The sequence below is a fragment of the Myodes glareolus genome, chromosome 2 (assembly GCF_982192425.1).
Source record: "Myodes glareolus chromosome 2, mMyoGla1.1, whole genome shotgun sequence".
Classification (NCBI taxonomy): Eukaryota; Metazoa; Chordata; class Mammalia; order Rodentia; family Cricetidae; genus Myodes; species Myodes glareolus.
This window is the reverse complement of record NC_142027.1, coordinates 66,073,349-66,094,617: the sequence shown is the minus strand read 5'-3', so window position 1 is coordinate 66,094,617 and position 21,269 is coordinate 66,073,349. Positions and strand designations below refer to the sequence as shown.

Below are 21,269 nucleotides of genomic sequence, written 5' to 3'. Positions count from 1 at the left end.
AGTCAGGAGAGCATACATTGAAGCCACAACAAGGGGTCATGTAATGGTCTGTCCTGTCTCTTTAAGAGACAAGACCCTTCACCGCCACCACTCGGGGACATGCAGCAACCAAGATTTTTAAAAGTTTTCATGTCATGCACAACCCAAATTATTTACTATATAGGGCCTTTTACAGAAAAATTTTGTCAATACTTGGTTTAGAACATTGTTCTGAACCACATAATGCCCCTCCTACTGCATACATGCAACTGCATTGCCAGGATTCCTATGTTGATGACAAGACCCTAATGTTGATGGTATTTGGGCAGGGACCTTTGGGGACAGTTTCATTTAGCTGAGTTCACGAAGAATTTAGTACCCTTTTAGGATACCAAAAAGCTCCCTTTCCACCCTCTTGTGAGGCTGCATCAGGAAGCCAGCTTGCAAGTCAGAAAAAGCTCTCACCACAGCCAACCGTGCTGCCTGCCACCCTGATGGCCATCAGCCTCTGGAACTGTGAAAGAATTGACTGCCATTGTCTAGGGTATGCAGCCTGGGCAGCCCGAGGTACAGACCCCCTTCCTGGTGTTTCTGAGAGCAGCCTCTAGTCCCGTGTCACATCTTACTGCACCCTTACCATTTCACTTCCCCCCTGCTGTCGTCTCTAAGAAGGCTTGCCATAAAGCTTGGTCTCCGGAGTTCTCTGAAATAAATGGAGTGATAAACAGCAGGTTTCAAAGGACTGAGAAGAATGGGGTTTCTGCAATAGCTGCTTTCTTATGTACACCATCTGTTTTTCTTCGACTGTGACAAAATGACAGCTTTCTGTGCGCTGATAGTCCCCATGCCTTTTAAAGTCAGACAGATGATGCTATTTATGTGTAAAGGTTTCTCTCTTGCACCCATTTGTTTCTCCAGCTTGAATTGCTATGTAAACTCCTGTGGCTAAACCACACAAACCACCTACACACTACCTCCTCCCTGGCTTCAGATCAGGGACAGGACCCCTGCCCGTGGTGTGCAGTGGGGTCTAGCCCATAGCACATTGCACCGGTGAGGTACCTCTGCCCTCTGTGTGCCCTCACTGTGAATATGCATCTTTGAACACAACATGAGACACTTGGGGGACAGGGAAGTGTCTCAGTTAACATATTGTTTGCCTAGCACATGCAAAACTCTCAATTCAAACTCCAGCTCTGTATAATCCAGTATTGTGATGCCTGCCTGTAATCCAGCACCCAGGAGGTACAGACAGATGGATAAGAAATTCAAAGTCATCTTTAGCCAGCCTAGGGTACAGACCCTGTGTTTAAGATTAAAGATACCTGGGGAAGCCCACCCTAGCCCTGCCCTCTGTCCTTTCTGAGTTTCAGTAAATCCCAATTATCACCTTTTTCCTCTTTTGCCTTATATGACATTTTTCACCCTTAAAAGTCAATATTATTTATTTATTTATTTATAATCTTGTTTAAAAAATCTTTATTAGTTTTTAACATTGTGATTTTTAAAAATATTTTAATTATTCACTACTTTTTGGTAAATTTAACAAGTTGTGCAACCAACATACCTTAATCTAGTTTTAGAACATTCTTTCACTATAATATAATGCTTTATACCCTTCTATAGTTCACTGTACACCCAGCCCCTAGCCACCACTAATCTACCTTCTGTCTCCAGATTTGTCTTTTCTAGACAATGACTGCTTACATTTTGCTTCTTTTACACAGTATGACACATGTTTTATTTTGTTTTTTTTTTAACTCATTTAACTTGTTTGTGTTGTAGTACATACAGATTTCTTTCCTGGAAGTTGCTGAATCACATTCTGCTGTATGACTGTATTATGTCACCAGTTACTAGATATTTCAGCTGTTTTAACTCTATAAACTGCGATAGTTCTGTGAATATTTTAATACAACCCTCTCCCTTTTTTTTTTTCCTGAAAAAGATTCAACTATGTATCTTAGGCTGACCTCAAGTTCGTGATCCTCCTGCCTCAGCCTTCTGAGTCCTGGGATTATATCCTACCATACTCATCTTTAAACCTCTCTCTCTCTTTCTTCAGAAAATAGATTCTTCTCTCAGACATTCTGACCACAGTTTTCCCTCCCTCCACTCCTCCAGATCTCCCTACCTCTCCTCTTCCCTAGATCCACTCCCTTTCCATTTCCCTTCAGAAAAGAGCAGGCCTCCAAGAGAAAACAATCAAACATGACTAAACAAGATACAATCAGACAAAAGTCCTCATATGGAGGCTCAACAAGGCAGCCCAATTGGAGGAAAAGAGTTCCAATAGCAGGCAAAAGAGTCAGAGATATATCCACTCCCACCGTTTTTAGTCCCACAGAAACATCTAGCTAACAACCATAGCATATATGCAGAGAGCCTGGTGCAGCCCCAGGTATGCCCTGTGCTTGCTGCTTCAGTCTCTGAGCCCATGTGAGCCCTGCTTAGTTGATTCAGTGGGTTGTGTTCTCCTGGTGTCCCCCATCCCCTCTGACTCCTATAATCTTTCCTCCGCCTCTTCCAAGGGGTTCCCTGAGCTGTGAAGGGAGGGACCTAATGGAGATCTTCAATTTAGACTCTTTCTCTCTGCACAATGTCTGACTGTGGTTCTCTGCACCTGCTCCTATCTGCTGCTGGAGGAAGCATCTCTGATGACACTGGACATGGCACCCATCTATGAGTATAGCAGAATATCATTGGGAATCATTTCATTGTTTGTTTGACAGTCAAGTTTAGGGTTATCCTAGGTCTCTGTTCCTGACCATCCAGACAGTATAGGACATGGGCTCCCTCTCCTGGTGTGGGCTTTAAATAAAATTAGACATTGGTTGACCACTCCCACAAGTTTTGCACCACCATTGTCCCAGCAGATCTTACAGGCAGGACAGACAGATTGTAGGTTGAAGGGGGGCTAGGTTGGTGTCCAGGTTTCTCTTTTGGCAGCCTGCAGAGAACCTTCCCACCCCAATGAGACTATAGCACAGGGGTGAAGGCTCATGCAAGCCTAGCTCAACCTCCCTACATTCAATTAGCTCCTCTTATTCTTGATAGCTAATAAAACTATATGTCTCTAGGTCTTAACTTGAAATAGCTGAATTGCCAGTCGTGGCTCATTCCTGTATCCTCAGTACTTAGGAGTCAGAGGCAGGAAGACAGTGACAGATTTGATATCTGCCTGGCTATTTAGTGAATCCTAGACCAGCCAGGGCTACACTGTCTCCAGAACAAGTAAACAAAGAGAACTGAGCTGAACTCTTTTGACACACTTGTCCTTTTCCTTCTCAAAATGCCTTCCTAAACTACACTAGCTTAACTTCTATGAATGCTTTTAATCGTTTCTCTTTGAATCACTACCCTCTATTAGATAGGCGTCTTTCCATTTGGTGAAATAGTCCCAACTTTTGCTTTCAAAAACAAAAAATTAGTTTTCATCGAATGTAAGAGGCGTTAATTCCATACAGCCCTGGAACCAGACCTGAACTGGAACTGAGAAAACTGAATGATGGGACGTGGTCTGCTGAAGACCCTCTAATCAAAGGAAAATATAACATTCCAGTCCCACTCACCCAGCAACCAATGATCTTTTATTCTCTTTACTGCCTCCTACTCCACCCCTGCCTTCTTCTGGGACTGGTTCTGTTTGCCAGTCCAGTGACTTTCCAGGGGAAGGTAACACCATTCCTTCCCGAGGCACTGCACAGGACCCCTTGTCAGCGCCCATTCAACTCACCCACCATCCTCTCTGGGACTCCTCCTTGTTCCTGGCCTCAGTTTGGATTTAAGTCCATGGCCCAGAATCCTGTAGCTTAAGGGGGTAGCAGGTGTTCTTAGTCATCTGGTTTGTTATGTCAGTTTTCTGATTTCAGACCAGCATCTGTGCTTTTTGCTTTTATCTACTAGTCTCATATTAATGATGTCCTTTTATGCTCTAAAGTACATGCCCTCTGTTTCCTTTTCTAGGATAAACTGCCAACTAGTTCAAGGCCCCTGGCTGGGGTCTGATCTATTTAGAACATAGTCTTAGGGACAGGACTACAGTATTAAGTGGCTGAATGCTGAATGTGTGTTTTGTAATCGTTCATACTCTGTTTGCTCCCATTTCTGGGGTTCATAAGTCAGTGTCTTAGTTAGGGTTTCTCTTGTTGTGCAGAGACACCATGACCATGACAGCTCTTACAAAGGAAGACATTTAATTGGGTCTGGTTTACAGTTCAGAGGGTTACTTAGTCCATTGTCATCATGATGGGAAGCATGACAGTACACAGGCAGACATGGTACTGGAAAAGGAGCTGAGAGCTTTACATCTGGATCTGAAGGTGGCAGGAAGAAACCGAGATACACTTCCTCCAACAAGACCATAGCTCCTAATAGTACAACTTCCTATGAGCCTATGGGGCCATATTCTTTCAAACCACCATCTTCCGTTTCCAGGCCCCTATAAGCTTGTAGCCATATCATAATGCAGAAATGCATTAAGTCCAATTTTAAAAGTCCCCATAGTCTATAATAGTCTAAATCCTGTAAAAGTCCAAAGTCTTTACTGAGACTCATGCAGTCTCTTAACTGTAACCCCCTGTAAAATCAAAATGAAAAGAAGATCATATACTTCCAACATAAAATGACACAGGCTACACACTATCATTCCAAATGGATAGAACGGGAGAAGCGTGAGAAAATACTGAACCAAACAAAGCAAGACCAAACACTAGCTGGGCAAACTCCAAACTCTGCATCTCTATGTCTTATGTTAAAGCACTCCAGATTTCCAGCTCTTTTCAGCTTTACTGATTGCAGCACACTTCTTTCCTTTGGGCTGGTTCCACTCCCTGTTAGCAGCTTTCCATGGCAGGTATCCCACAACTCTGGCACCTCCAACATTTTAGGGTCCCCAAGACAATCAAGGCTTCTCAGCTTCACACAATGGTCTCTCTGGGCCACCATCCAGGGACACTCCTGACACACATCTGGCCTCCAGTGGCTTTCCTTAGTCATGGGAAGAGATTCCATAAGCCCTTTCTTTCTTCTCTTCTTGACTCTAGAGACAGCCATGTGGTTCTGGAGCTGTCCAGCTCTGCTGCTGCTGCGGCCAGATCTCTGCTCCTCACTCCATTACATCTCCACCAACCATGGTTTCCTTCACTGCCTGAGCATGGCTGTCCTCAAACTCATGCTGTGGATCAGGCTGTCCATGAATTGAGGATCTGCCTGCCTCTGCCTTCCTAGTGCTGGGATTTAGGCGCTTACCAGCTTACCACCACACCTGGCTCTAAGCTTTCTTTAATTCCTTTTCACAAGTTGGAAGCTTAACGGGTGGGATCTTGTCCTGAGGTCACCACTCCCTATAACTTTAGATTATTCTCTAATCTGTTTATCTCCTTTAGCACAGACCTTAGCTCCATTTCACTTCCTGACGCCCCTTTTCTTCTCAGGTTGTACATTTTGTGTTTTCCTTGCTCAGCTTGTTCCTTTTCGCTATAAATCTGCATAAGAGTGAACACTAATCACCACACAGAGCCAATACTAGGCTGATTTGATATTTCCTCGGCTAATGCAATTAATCCAAAAATTCTTCAATTTACCCTCAGGCAGATATTTTTGGACAAGGACAGAAAACAGCCACATTCTTCACCAAAATGTCACAAGATTAATACCGCATATTAATCTTCTTCTCTAAAACCTCTTGAGCCAGTCCTCCACAGTTCAGATCACCCTCAGCACCACTGTCTTCCATGTTCCTACTAGGATGGGCCATTAAGCCCCACTTAAAGCACTCAACTGCTTTTCTAATCCAAGGCCCCAAAGCCCACATTCCTCCCAACAAAAGCATGGTCAGGCTTTTCATAGCAATACCCTAGTTCCTAGTATCAGCTTTACCTGAGTTGGAGTTTTTGTTGCCGTGAAGAGACACCATGACCATCAACACTCTTACTAAACACACACACACACACACACACACACACACACACACACACACACACACTTAATTTGGGCTGACATAGTTTGGAGGCTTAGTAGGCAGGCATGGTGCTGAAGGGGTAGCTGGGAGTTTTACATCTGGATCCGAAGGCAGCAGGAGGAGACTGAGACACACTTTCTCTAACAACACCACACCTACTTCAATAAGGCCAGACCTCTTAATAGTGCTATTTTCTTTCAAACCACCATAGCCAGGGTATTCTTCAGTCTGTACTGAAGTCACATCATTGCTGAATTGTGGAAGACTTGTATTTCTTTCTGTAGATTTTGACATATTTAGTTTTTTTAAGTTATTTTTATCATGGAGAAATAGGTATGACATTTACCATTTTGATCATTTTTGGGTGTCAGTTAAGTTACTTTAAATGTATTCCCTTGATTGCCTTCCATCTGTAGAATTTTCTTCAATTTCCCAAACTGAAACTCATACCAGTTAAACAGTATTTCCCCATTTTCCTGCCCAGCTCCTAGAAACCTGTCTTTACTTACCTCTGAGTTTGACTTCTCATGTGCTCATGTAAGTGGAATCATACAGTGTTTGTTCTTTTGTGAAGGGCATATTTAACTGAAATAATCTTCAAGGTTCATTCATCCATGTTGTAGCATCTGTAAAAATTTTCTTAAGGCTTAATTTCCTAAATATTTCCTATTCTGTGTGTTCATACATGCATGCAGTTGTTGATATATTTATCCATTAATGTTCTCTTGAATTCCATCCACCTTTTGACTGTTATGACTAATACTTTTGTGACATGAGTTACAGACACCAATTCCAGTCTTGCTGGTCATTGTCTTTCTGTTGCTGTGAAGAGACACCATGACCATGGCAGCTCTTATAAAGGAAGCATTTAAATTGGAGTAGATTACAGTTCAGAGGTTTAGAGGTCTATTATGATGGTAGGACATGGTGTTGTGTAGGCAGACTGTGCTGGAGAAGGAGCTGAGAATACTACATCTTGATGTACAGGCAACAGGAAGTGAACTGAGACACAGGGCCTGGCTTGATCATATGAGACCTCAAAGCCTTCCTTCACAGTGACACATGTCCTCCAACAAGGCCATACCTACTCCAGCAAAGCCTAATTGTACCAGTCCCTGTGAGTTTATGGGGACAATTACATTCAAACTACTACAGTCATCTTGTTGATTTTAACTCATTACATTTTGCCCTTGTTCCTTGTTTTTAAATAATTAATCTGCAAATCAGAAAGATTTTACCTCTAACTTTGTCCAAATCTCTTTTTTATTTTAATCTTATTTTATGTATATGAGTGTTTTGCCTGCATGTATGTCGTACACCATGTGTGTGCCTGGTACCCACAGAGACCAGAAGAGGGTATTGAATCCTCTAAAACTAGAATTAAGAATGGTTGGAACCCACCATGTAGGTGCTTGGAGTTGAGCCTAGGTCCTCTGGAAGTGCCCTCTAGGCCACCTATGTAGTTGCTCAAATCCTTTCTTGATACCGAGGATGAATTTCTTATTGATCAGCAGTTATAATTATACAACATGGCCATTCCCCTAGTCCCAGCCTTTAAAAGAGACGTACGTAAACAGAGACTGTGTAAAAGCTCTGTTCCTTCAGACCACCTGCTTGACTGGGTCAAAGTGAGAAGCTTGAGGTTCATCTGCTGCTCATTTGTTACCTGCCTATGTGGGGGCCACTAACACGACATAACCAATATTAAGATCTGGGTCTAGTGAGCTGAGTAGGTTGAATCCCTTTACTCCACAGATAACTGTGGAGCTTGTTCCTGGGAAAAGCATCCGGTGCTTTGGGGAAACAAAAAATAAGTTAAATCACATACTCTTTCAAGATGATATAGAGTACAAAACACTGGAGGAGCTTCCTACTGGGGGTCTTTACACAAGGATTTAGCCATAGCTGTAAAAAAATAATAATAAAATAAAACCAATAAAATCCTACATCAGTGTCAGATAAAGAGGCTTACAAAATCCATGAAAAAGCAACACGTCCTCCGAGCTTAGATTTTAGTATCAGTAGGCTTTACTCAAAGCTTCACGGGCAGACTGAGACTCTTTGCATGGGCTTTGAAGGTGCTTCACTCTGGCCTTACTGTGGCTAATAAAAAAACACCAGGAAAGCAGAAAGTACTCCTGCTCTTGACAGTATAAAATTCTTATTATTTTTAGAGAATAGTAACCATGCATTTATGAAGTTCTTTGTCAGGGCAATTTAGTTAATAGCTATGTAAATGACTACTTCTTTCATCGTGTAGGTGGATTGCTCCATGTACACTTTCTGAGAAAGAATGTAAGTGCTAGAAACTGTTGCCTCTGCAGATGGAAAGAAGCAAAAGTGAAGGCTGGGATGCTGTACCTTTGTTACTAGGTGTTGGGATAAGACAGAAAACAGTACATAGTAGTCTGCTCAGTTTACTGAGTCTGATTTCTAACACATCAACTCACCGACCATGGAGGGCGTGGGATACAGTGTCTCTGTTGTGTTTCGCTCATGAAAAAAATCATCAACTAGAGTGGGATGGGAGGGTGCTGCAGTTCATATTATAGCCATAAGTTCCCCTGCATGGGGACAGCATCTATAAGATACATAGTGGCAGTTTAAAAGGCTGTCATTTTTCCAGCATAAAAACAGGCAGTGTCAAAGCTCTTTCGGTTCTAGCTGCCTCCTTTGAGCCACAAGACAGCTTTTCTCCTCGCAGAGGGTGTAAGCCTGGGCTCGGGGAAGAAGTCATGAGTGCCCCACCATAAACGCCTGCCTGATGAATGGTCTACACCTTTGACCAATGATCTCCCTTGAGATCATCCTACCCACCTGTGCTTTAACCTCACATTCTCGTTCAGATTCCCAACTGTGACACCGATTGCATTCAGATTCTTGGTGATGGGTCCTGAGCTTCCCACCAGCTTGTCCTCCTAGCCTCCCTGCCTACCTGCTTTTGACTCCTACCAATGTCACTCTACCTTTCCCTCTCAGAGGAGCCAAGAGCCTTGCTGTATTTGCCACCCCACCCCCCCAGGAGATCCAGCTCGGATAGTTCCATCCTGCTGGCTGGCCCATAAGCTGAGCCTCCTAACACCGTCCCTGCAGGACTGTTGGAATACCTAGGTTTTGGTCAGCGAGCCCTTTCTGAGCTGTGCTCCAGCCATTGAGAACAGAGATGGGTGGTTGTGGCTGAGCAGCCCTGCAGGCACTGCAGACTCACTGTAAATGCCTCTTGCCATGTGTTCCTTTGTTTGCTCTGACATCTTTTTCCTTTCCTTCCAGGTGCAGAGTGAAGACAGTGTGCTTCTGTTTGTTATTGCCTGGACAATCACGGAAATTATCCGTTACTCCTTTTACACATTCAGTCTATTAAACCATTTGCCTTACATCATCAAATGGGCCAGGTAAAGAAGTGCATAAGCAAAGACTAACTTTGAAAGCATCCATCACTGTATTCTCCTCTCACCACCTGAGTATTGCCTCCAACTCCCCCAAACTCAAACTGAATGAGGTGGAGGGTCTTCACCAGAATGGTCTTGACTTTCATCTCTAGAAATAGTTCTGCCGTCTCTGTGCTTTACTTAGATTATTTTTATGGAAATCAGTTCTTTTCTGTTAAGTATTCAGTAGAGATTTAATATCTGGTTTTTGTCCTTATTCGATTTAGCTGATGAACTTGCCCCATTGTGGTGATTTCTGGTTCATGTCTACCTCTCCTAGTCTTGTTTTTTCAAGAAACTATGGTCATTTTTACTTAGTAGCAAACATTATGTGGTTTTCTCAGCTTATGAGTTTTATTTTGCTTTGATCATTTTAAGAATTCAATTGAAGAATTCAGCACAGTGATTCAAGCCTTTGTAATCCCAGAACTTGGGAGGCTGAGACAGGAGAATTGCCCCAAATTCTGGCCACAGTATGAGATCCTTGTCTCAATAACAATAACAAAATTCTGTTATGACTTTGGCAAAAGCCTGATGGCACATCTGTGTATCCAGTTACAGTTGTGTGCCTTACGGACTATGGGGTGAGGAGGACACAGCGAAAAGCTCCAGACTCACTTTGGAGCTGAGACTCCTCATTTCCTGGAAGGGAAACAGCTGTTGTTCAGTAATTACTTTAGGAACAACATCCAGTTTCCAACATTTCAGGTATATGAGCTTCTTTTATTATTTTCTGAAATAAATTATATTCAGGAAAAAGGGGAACTAACAGCTCCCCACCCACCTGCACCGCCACTGTGCCGGCTGTCTGTCTGTGGGGAAGGTTGTTGGCTGGGCCTTCGCTTTACTCTTGGAGAATTCTTTTTTTAATTATGCATACAGTGTTCTGGAATGGCACCAGATCTCATTATAGATGGCTGTGAGTTACCATGTGAGTGCTGGGAATGGAACCCAGGTCCTCTGGAAGAGCAGCCAGTGTTCTTAATCTCTTCAGCCCCTCTTGGAGAGTTCTTTGGCTCATTTTCCTCTGTGGTCTATGAACAACTCTTTACCACTACCCTGCCTAATGAGCTAGGTTGGCAACAAAGAATATGGCTTCTTTCTCAGCAGATTCTTGTGCCTAGAAGTTTTGTCCAGGTTAATCTTGAGCCATGAACAGGCACAGGTTTCTTAAATCAAAACTGACAATTTCCACAGGAATGCTGATGCCTTCGAATAGTTTGTAGGCCAATCCTGTGCTAGTAGTACCTGCCCTCTGAATTCTTTTTGTTTAATATGTATGAATGTTTTGCCTGCAGACATGTATGTGTGCACATGTATGTCTGATGCCTGCAGAAGTCAGAGGGTTTGGAGCTCTTGGAACTGTAATTATGGATAGCTATGAGCCACCATGTGGGTGCTAGGAATTGAACCCTGGTCCTCTGTAAGGGCAGTAAGTCCTCTTAACCACTGAGCCTCTCTCCAGCTCTTTTGAATTATTTTAAAACAGATAAAACTTTTTTTTGTTGTTTGTTTGTTTTGAGACAGGGTTTCTCTGTAGCAACTCACTTTGTAGTGAACTCACTTTGTAGACCAGGCTGGCCTCGAACTCATGGTGATCCTCCTTCCTCTGCCTCCCGAGTGCTGGGACTAAAGGCATGCACCACCACCACCCAGCCAGATAAAACTTTTTAAAGTGAAAATAATTGTACGAGCCTCTCATGCAGCAATAATTATAATTGTATGGGTTTATTTGTAAAATTAAAGGCTATTAGAAATTTAATGTTAAAATTAGTCAAGATTCTGTTTTCACAGTAGCATGTATAGGCATTTGGGAAACAGCAGAAAGTATGTGTGTAATGTGCTGTTTTCTTCAGCCCACATGCAGCTTGGTGTGCCCTAGGAATTCCTGGGTAGCTGTTCCATCTCCTTCCTCTGTGCCTCCGTGAGGAAGGCCCTTCGTTATGTCCTAATGCCCCTTTGTTGGTCTCAAGAGGCATGTTCTGAAGAAGCCAAGTTTTGAGGCTGGCTTAACACATTGACTTTGCTTTAGAACATTTAGAAACATGTACCTACAATGGGCTCTTTTCAAATTGCCTTGTAAAGGCTGAGTATAAACAGGTGATCAGGACATGCAGAGACAATGCTTTCTGAGAAGACAGTACTTCTAAACATGGCTTTGAGCCACACAGTGAGGCTTTGTTTTGTTGCAGGTACACGCTTTTCATCGTGCTGTACCCAATGGGGGTATCAGGAGAGTTGCTCACAATATACGCAGCTCTGCCCTTTGTCCGGCAGGCTGGCCTGTACTCCATCAGCTTACCTAACAAATACAACTTCTCCTTTGACTACTATGCATTCCTGATTCTGGTAATGATCTCCTACATTCCACGTAAGTATATTTATGCGCAGAAGTCAGCTCTGCAGTAACTAGAGTTACGTCTTTGCTTTATATCTAATATAAACCTCATTGATGGGAACACTTTGGTTTTCATTGATCACCAACTATTGATGAACCCTTGTTAGTGTGTGGGTTTGAAACACTGAAGAGGAGGCTAGGTCAACCCTGTATTAGGGAGAGTATTGAGGAGAAAGCAGAAAGCCACTGAAGGCCTTACCTTGCTTTATTCTCCTATCTCTTAAGAATTGTTTTATTATGGTTTGTGAAACATGTTGTAAAAGATGTTTGCTTTGCTCGCTATATCAAAACAGGCAGCTCTGCTTCATCTTCCGACCTTAGTAGCTGACTAGAAGAAACAAATAACAAAATGAAAACAAATGTCCTATTTTTCTACATTTCTCGTTTTCTTGTTGAGCACAAAACCCTCAGAATAGGACACAGTGTTCCCTTCAGTGTGGTTTCCAGTTATTCTAATAGAACCACTGATGACTTAGATGTACGGAAAATTCAATGTACCTCTGAGTACACAGGGACGGACCGGGAAGGGCACATCTGACAGTGTCATAGGGTCTTGTTGCTGATTACGAGGAGTGTTTTCCTCAGGTTCTGCTCAGTTGTAACTCCTCTGGTTGATTTCTGTATTCCAAAAAGGACCTGTTAGACTCAAGGACAACCCCAGCTAACTCATCTTCTCAATTAGCTATACTGTAGCCACTGTAACTCTGAATCTCCCTTAAATCCCACTAAGTTCACACAAGGATAGATTTTATTTCTTTAGCCTCCAGCACTATCTGAGTGAGTCATCCTAACTATGTTTGTGTCCCTCTGTGGAAAATTGCGTTTTACACATTGTGAGGAGGGGAAAAAACTCCATCCAGATTTCATCTGCACGTTTGTCTTGAAATTCTCGAACACAGTAATCCTGCTTTATGGTTTGGTTTCCCCTCTATTCATTCCCAACCCTCCCCTTTCGTGCTGGGTCCCTGGCAGCTAACAGCCATTTCTCTTCACATGGGAAAGGGCCTGGATGTTGAAACAAAAGACAAATCTAGAAGAGTAAAAATGTGCATTACGCAAATGCACGGTTTTTTCACTTTTCAACGTTTCCTTCCTGGAGCTTCGGTTTTTCAGCTCCAAAGCAGCAAGGAACAGCAGTGGATTTACTACTCTCAGAATAGCAACCCCATGGGCACCTCAGTTGTTTGTTTCTATTCTGATAAGCAGGAGATTTGCCCCACACTGTGTGACCAGGAAGAGCAGGGAAGGTGGCATGGACACCTCTGCAAGAACTTCCACACTGCTGGTGATCCAGGGTCCCCCTCAGGGTTCCTGCCAAAGTCCCACTGCTGGTAAGGCCTTCACCTAGGAGCAGTTCTCAAGGCGGCCTCACTCTTCTCTCCCTGGTGGCCAGCCTTGCCAAGCCTTCCTGATGACCTGCTGCTAGACTGACTGTCGGGATACTGGAGCCCTGGTGAAAACTACAGCCAGCACTGTGGGGTCCTCCATCTTGACCTTCAGGGACAGGGGAGCAAGCACAGACCTAAGGGCAGAACTCAGCTCTCATTCTCGTTCTTTTTTGAGGAGTGGGATTGCTGGGCCTTAGCACATCTCCTCTACAACTAGCCTGTGTCTACAGCCCTGAACTAGATTCACTGTCTTTACATTTATATGTTTACTTTTTTATTTATTAGGAGCACATGTTTGAAGTCAGAGGACAAAAGTGAAGAGTCAATTCTCTCTCCACATGACCAGGGTCACAGTCATGGTGTCAGTTCTCTGTCCATGTGGCCAGGGTCACAGTCATGGTGTCGGTTCTCTGTCCACGTGACCAGGGTCACAGTCATGGTGTCGGTTCTTTGTCCACGTGACCAGGGTCACAGTCATGGTGTTGGTTCTCTGTCCACGTGGCCAGGGTCACAGTCATGGTGTTGGTTCTCTGTCCACGTGGCCAGGGTCACAGTCATGGTGTTGGTTCTCTGTCCACGTGACCAGGGTCACAGTCATGGTGTCGGTTCTTTGTCCACGTGACCAGGGTCACAGTCATGGTGTTGGTTCTCTGTCCACGTGGCCAGGGTCACAGTCATGGTGTTGGTTCTCTGTCCACGTGACCAGGATCACTATCATGGTGTCAGTTCTCTGTCCTTGTGACCAGGGCCACAGTCATGGTGTCAGTTCTCTGTCCTTGTGACCAGGGCCACAGTCATGGTGTCAGTTCTCTGTCCTTGTGACCAGGGCCACAGTCATGGTGTCAGTTCTCTGTCCTTGTGACCAGGGTCACAGTCATGGTGTCAGTTCTCTGTCCTTGTGACCAGGGCCACAGTCATGGTGTCAGTTCTCTGTCCTTGTGACCAGGGTCACAGTCATGGTGTCAGTTCTCTGTCCTTGTGACCAGGGCCACAGTCATGGTGTCAGTTCTCTGTCCTTGTGACCAGGGCCACAGTCATGGTGTCAGTTCTCTGTCCTTGTGACCAGGGTCACAGTCATGGTGTCAGTTCTCTGTCCTTGTGACCAGGGTCACAGTCATGGTGTCAGTTCTCTGTCCTTGTGACCAGGGCCACAGTCATGGTGTCAGTTCTCTGTCCTTGTGACCAGGGTCACAGTCATGGTGTCAGTTCTCTGTCCTTGTGACCAGGGTCACAGTCATGGTGTCAGTTCTCTGTCCTTGTGACCAGGGTCACAGTCATGGTGTCAGTTCTCTGTCCACGTGACCAGGGTCACAGTCATGGTGTCAGTTCTCTGTCCTTGTGACCAGGGCCACAGTCATGGTGTCAGTTCTCTGTCCTTGTGACCAGGGCCACAGTCATGGTGTCAGTTCTCTGTCCTTGTGACCAGGGCCACAGTCATGGTGTCAGTTCTCTGTCCTTGTGACCAGGGCCACAGTCATGGTGTCAGTTCTCTGTCCACGTGACCAGGGTCACAGTCATGGTGTCAGTTCTCTGTCCTTGTGACCAGGGCCACAGTCATGGTGTCAGTTCTCTGTCCTTGTGACCAGGGCCACAGTCATGGTGTCAGTTCTCTGTCCTTGTGACCAGGGCCACAGTCATGGTGTCAGTTCTCTGTCCTTGTGACCAGGGCCACAGTCATGGTGTCAGTTCTCTGTCCACGTGACCAGGGTCACAGTCATGGTGTCAGTTCTCTGTCCTTGTGACCAGGGTCACAGTCATGGTGTCAGTTCTCTGTCCTTGTGACCAGGGTCACAGTCATGGTGTCAGTTCTCTGTCCTTGTGACCAGGGCCACAGTCATGGTGTCAGTTCTCTGTCCTTGTGACCAGGGCCACAGTCATGGTGTCAGTTCTCTGTCCTTGTGACCAGGGCCACAGTCATGGTGTCAGTTCTCTGTCCTTGTGACCAGGGCCACAGTCATGGTGTCAGTTCTCTGTCCACGTGGCCAGGGTCACAGTCATGGTGTTGGTTCTCTGTCCACGTGACCAGGATCACTATCATGGTGTCAGTTCTCTGTCCACGTGACCAGGGCCACAGTCATGGTGTCAGGCCAAGCCCCTTTATCCACCAAGTCATCAAGACTGATTTTCAGTTATAGGCGGGCCATGTCCCTTAAGGCATCAGGTCCTCGGAAGCTAGAATTAGTTAAAGATGGCTTTAACTGTCCCACATGGGTGCTGAGAACCAAACTCTGGTACTCTACAAGAGAAACATATGCTTTTTACAGATGACCGGTCTCTCCAGGCACAGAACTCAGTTTTCCTAACCTTAGGTCTCTCCTCCTCCCTCCTTTCTGCTCTCCAGTTCAGACCCAACAGAAGATAGTAGATTTCTCAGTTGCCTGTTCAGGTTAGTATCTTCTTCAAGGCTTTCTTTCATTAGCATGGCTAGATGTAGCAAAAGTAGCCATGTGTCCTGAATTGTCCATCCTGATCACAGTGGTCATTCTGAGAGAGACAGTATCAATGCTTCGACTGCCAAGAAGCCACCCCTGGAACAGAAACAGCCCTAGAGCGTCCAGCGTCCAGCTTCCCACATGCATTCCTCTCTCTGCCTAGAGCACTAGGGACCTCTGCCGAGTGTAAGAGAACGGAAAGGGCCACGTCTGGGCCAGCAAGATGACTGTGGATAAAGTGCCAAGTCTGGCAACCTGAGTGCCATCTCTGGAATCCACATGGTAGAGTGAGAGAGACGACACCTACAAGGTCTCCTGTGACCACGGCACATGCACAAACACAATGCACACATACTAAATAAATGTTTATTTAAAATTCTAAATTTAGGAAAAGCCTCATTTCTGTAGTGTGACCCTGCTGATAGCCTCAAGCTCTTTCCCATGAGACTGAAGGAACACATGACCATCTTCTGCTTCTACTACCAGTGAGGGTCTAATGAATAACCTCTAGTACTAACCTCTGAAGATACCGTGGGGCATCGCTGTAAAAGCCCAAACGGAGACGGTCCTGTAGCTCCTGTGCCACTACAGGACTGTATGAGCCGGGAACTAAGCTGGAGACTTAAAAGCGTACAGACAAACAGAGACAGACAGACAGAGACGCCGACACGGCTCATCCTTGATACAAGAATGCCAAGTGCGGATCTTTATTGTGCTCAGGGACACCTTATATAGGGATCCTTAGCCACGCCTAGTTCTCGGGATCTAGCAGCTGCAGGCACAGGTGTTTCGGTCAGTTCACTCCAGCAGCCATAGGGTCTGAGAAAGTCAAGAGGCCAGGGATCTTTAGCTCCCAACACATTGCCACCCCCTGTAAGTGATACAGTACTCACAAATGCAGCCAGTCCTGGGCCTGCTCAGCTCAGAGAGTCCCTTTCCTAGGGAAAGCTAGCGATGTGACTGGCGCCACATTTTTAAATGATTACAATTAGCACTCCCTATGGCTTAATTATATCCTTATTTCCAGTTTTTAGATTATAGAGCTTGTCAAATTTTCTGGCTTTCGTACTAAAATAGTTCTGTCATTGTTGAATTCTTTGAATAAGCTGAGCCTCTTCCACAAGTAACTTCCTCCCTGGAAATAACAAATGGGGTGGCAACTGGGCTTGGAACCTGTTGGCCACATCTCTGAATACCTCCTGATATCTTGAAGTTCTTTAAGAGGGGCATTTAAAATTTGGTCAGCTTAAAGCCAAGCATAATGGTGTACATCTTTAATCTCAGCGCTTGGAAGGCAGAGGCAGGCTGATACTCTGGTTTACCTAGCAAGTTTCAGGACAGCTGCGACTACAGGGAGACTCTGCCAGGAAACCAAAAAACAAACAAACAAACAAAAAACAGTTATCGGCTTAAAGAATTAACTATCTCAGAAAAGCTGGCAATAGTAGAAGCCCCCTTCCCTCAAATACAGACTATTCTCTGGAACACAGAGATGGGGCCACTGAAAGGGAAGGGAAGGGTCCTTACACGGTGTTTATGTGGTGACTGGGTGTCCCCGTTTGCAGTAGCCATGTGAAGACCAGGTTGCTCGATCAGCACTTCTCCGTTGGGCATTTGGTTTGTGATGAACAGGTGTTAGGGATATTTTGGCATCCCTGTTTCATATTCTAAATGCCCATTACTCCAAGCCCCTTGCCAAACATTCTCTAGGGAGGCAGTCTCTCCTCTAAAACCAATACCAAGGACGGAAGGCTTTCCAGTACCCCAAATACTGGCTTCCCTTCTGTAATGACTTTTTCTGCACCCCCAGCACTGCTTTGTTATGTCTGTGGCCCTCTTCTCCCTCCTCTTTCTGCCAGTCATAGAGGAGCCTTTCTCAAGATGTGCTCTGAGGTGATAGCTAGGGCCCCACCCCCAAGCAGTGCAGAGCCCAGGACCTGATCCCAGGTTCCCTGTGAACACCCAGGCATGTTGTTTACCCTCTCTGGGGCTGTGATTTCCTCTTCTGAAATCGGGACGACTCCATCACATGTCTTTCTCTGGGGGTTCTGAAATTAACTAGAATAAATGTGGTTAATGGAGCGTAAGCAGGGTTTGGGCCCATTGCTCAGTGACAGAGACTTGCCTCGTGTGACACTGTTTTCAGTCTCCAGCACGGATGATAACTATGTGGTGACCTGGCATCTTGACTCTTATGGTGGTGGCAGTGGTGCCTGCCATTCCACTCCACACTGCTTTCCCCTTCAGCTGAAGCAGGAGAGTCCCCATGTTGTCCCTCCCTCTTCATGCCTGTTTTATTAGTGCCATTGGTCACTGGATGAAAAAGCAGTTGCCGTCTGGAGCCATTCTTTGAGTGAGTGGAGCTTCCAAAGGCTCCTAAGCCACTGTTGTTTTCTTGTCTTCCAGTTTTCCCCCAGCTGTACTTCCACATGCTCCACCAGAGAAGAAAGGTCCTTTCTGGCACTGAAGAACACAAGAAGTTTGACTAGCTCTCCACACCACTACCCGAAACCAAACTTTTCAAGATCAAAAAATGCTGCAGACTTTTTGAGTTCCCAGTACATTTCATAGAAAATAAGTAAGAACTATTTTTAAAATATTAAAAACAAAATAAAAACCAAAATCCAGTGTCACATGGGCCTGGGATTTTATAAAAAATAAAAATAAAGATAAAAATGCAGAAAGCTGTTAGTTCAAGCATCCTAGCCGGTCCTTTCAGCATGCTCTAACCAGGAGTTCCCAGTGTCTGTGATGGTCCTAGAAGGGGTTGGTATTTATCTCCTCCGTGTCTTCATATACCTGACACATAGAGACCTGTAACACTGAGTTCTCGAGAGTTGCAGTCTGCAGTGTGTTTAGCATTCCCTTCTCAAAGTGCTTGACGGCATGCTGGAAACTCTTTGTAATTATGAAGCGGCAATTCATCCTCTGGAATGCTCTGAAGTTCTGGCTAGGACCTAGCCCCTCATATCTAGTGAATGAGTTACAAGATGTATATGCCTGTGAAGCTTCGGGTAGTGCCTGTAACCAGAAAACCACTAAAAGCCTAAGTCTTTCATTTGTTCTCAATTGACTCGTTACTGCCTGCCACTAAGAACCGTGCTTGGAGTTAGTAAGTGTGTATACTGTAAAGACCCTTACCTGGAGCTTAGCTTCTGTAGGTTCTAACAAGCCAAGGTGTGAGAGGGGAGGCTCGGTACCTAGTAAATGCCCAGTACCTCCATTGTACCCAGCTCGGAGCACAGATGTGTACTGACCCAGAGCTATTCTCATTGGCAGACTCGAAGCCCACATTATTACACAGGAGGAGGAAATCTGTAGTTACCACCATAGTCCAGAAAAGCATTCAGAAATAGATATAAATCTATACTTACTTTTTATTTTAGCTTTTGGCTCTTCTGTTTGGGTATTTTTCCTGATTGTGGCCCTGTGTTAATTCCCACTGCCTTGTAAGTTCAGTGACACACATGTCAGAGCAGCCCCCAGCTGGCTTTCGACTGTGGGCATTGTCTAAGGTGTCCTCCCAGCACTGAATTGCCTAACTGTCTATCGAAGTCCCTTTAGGAAAGGTTTGGAGGAGACAAGCAAAACTCGAGTTACTGCCCTGCCCGCCGCTCCTCACAGTGCACTCAACAAACTGTCCTTTTAAAAATAGAAAGCAAAGTTCTGATGAAAATGCCAGGCCCATTTAGATGTGCACCTGATTTTAGAAAGCACATTATTAGGATCTCTTCCCTTGTTTTCTTTTCTGTTTAAGACTTTAAAAATCTTGCCATTGTCATTTAGAATATAATCGTTTCAATCAGAAGAATATAATGAAAACTACATTTTCAAATGTGTATTTTCATAGGAGCTTGAAAACCCAATGCAGGCAGGTGTGTGATAAGTTATTGTCAAAGGGAACATTAGAATTCTGCCTCCAGTCAGCTCTCTTAACTTGGCTGTGTTGAAATCACAATCTATTCTGGTATTTGATAGACAAATATGTGGGAAAGATTTTCTTCAACTTTATATTCCTCCAAACTGTACTTCTGTAAAACAGAATCAACTTGGGTTTATCAGTCTTGTATCTGACTAAGATTGTTACAGTTGTGTCGGAATGGCTGCAAGAGGTGATGTGAGAAGCAAACCGTCCAGCCCAAGGACAGGGTCTTCCTCGGGCCTTCTGCATCGGCTGAACTACATCGAACTGACCGTGGGTGGTGAGAACACCATCACCAGTTCTTCTGGACATGAGCACTGAAGGCACAGCAGATGTGTGCAGCTGTCGGTCACCTCTCTTGGCGGCTGAGTTTTAGTGTTTTGTTTTTCCTTTCCTTTTTCATCCCTAACATGAATTAATTTCTTCTTTGAAATTAAGGTAATTTTGTTCTTTTATAAATTGAGAACATCCAGTCCCTCCAAGTGTCACGTCTAATAGTGAGCTGTGACTGAGGAACGTGCTTCTCAGGGTACTTCAAAGGGTACTTTGTCAGACTTAAGAGTCAGAGGCATCATCTTCCCCACACCCATGATGGTCTCAGATCTTCCCAAGGGGCCCTCTTGAAGGGAAGGACTCTTTGAGGTGCACAGCAGTGCTCTGTAGACTCGTGTTGTTAATCTACACCGTGCTGAGGTGGGGACCACTCATTGCACATCTGCTCCGTAATCAGAGGCCCCGTGGAGTCAGTCACAGAATAAGCGCTGTTCCTCTAAAAGCCAACTGAGCGAGAGGAGGATACGAGCGATGCCAGCCCGAGAGGCCCGTGCTGCTGCTTCACTCCTGCTGGCTTTTCATTTCTAATAAAAGTGGTGTCACTGTGGTCCGTCTGAAAATCACATTCAGTTCTGAGTTTCAGATCAACCATTATGAAACATCAAAGTCAGTACATACTGCTCCTTTGAAATTTGGGTGAAAAAATTATACAACCATATATATAATCATTTTTGTATTTTTTCTATGTTGTGAAAACCAAAATTGTAATTTTATAAGTCTTTGATTCACTAAAATTATATAATTTAAATGTATTTTTTGTATATTTAGAAATAAGGAGCTCAAAGACTATGCTTAACTTTCTATGCATGCATTTGAAAGCTGTTTTTATCTGATATTAATGTAGTAGGTTATACTCATCAAACACTGATCTGTGTTGCATTCAAAATAAACTGGTGTGTGCTCTGCCTGGGTCTGATCTGGGCCATGTTGCAAGAATGTGGAAACTCCCATTCCATTACAGACTCCAGCTTGTTCTTTGATGATTTTCAAATCTGTTTCTTATATGTTTTCTGTACTTACAGAAAAAAGTGGACTTTATTAAGATGTTTCTTTCTACCAGTTAGTCTTCAGGTTCACCAAGGCAGGCTGCCAACAGGCCGCACAAGGGTGCGAGTACCCCGCCCCCCGGCTAAAGAACCAGAAATCTAAAACATTAATCAGTAAGAAGTGAAGATCGAAGATCCTTTGTCCTAGAATGGAGTTTTGTTTATTTGTTTGGGGGGGTTTTCTTAGGTTGTTTTCTTGGCAGATAACTGTTTCCCAGCAGTGTTCATCTTCCATAGAAACTAGATGCAGTGAAGTTCAAGTACCTCACCCTGAAAGTGGTTCCAATTCCAGAAAGTTCCTGGGAGTTTTTCACGTGATCAAGTGTAGGAGGGACCTTGGTTAGGATGCCCTCCCGCTCTGGATCCACCGTTTCTTTCCCT

At 44.5% G+C, this 21,269-nt stretch overlaps 1 protein-coding gene across 1 annotated transcript in view; it reads left to right on the top strand.

Moving 5' to 3' along the window:
• The window catches only part of Hacd2 (3-hydroxyacyl-CoA dehydratase 2), a 95,171-nt gene extending 74,393 nt beyond the window's left edge, over nt 1–20,778 (top strand). Inside the window, exons 5-7 of the mRNA XM_085685499.2 lie at nt 9,212–9,333; nt 11,562–11,740; nt 17,994–20,778. Coding sequence (XP_085541625.1) covers nt 9,212–9,333; nt 11,562–11,740; nt 17,994–18,076 — 384 coding nt within the window. The 3' untranslated portion in view covers nt 18,077–20,778. The remainder of the gene's footprint in view (nt 1–9,211; nt 9,334–11,561; nt 11,741–17,993) is intronic.
• The last annotated feature ends 491 nt before the right edge of the window (nt 20,779–21,269 follow it).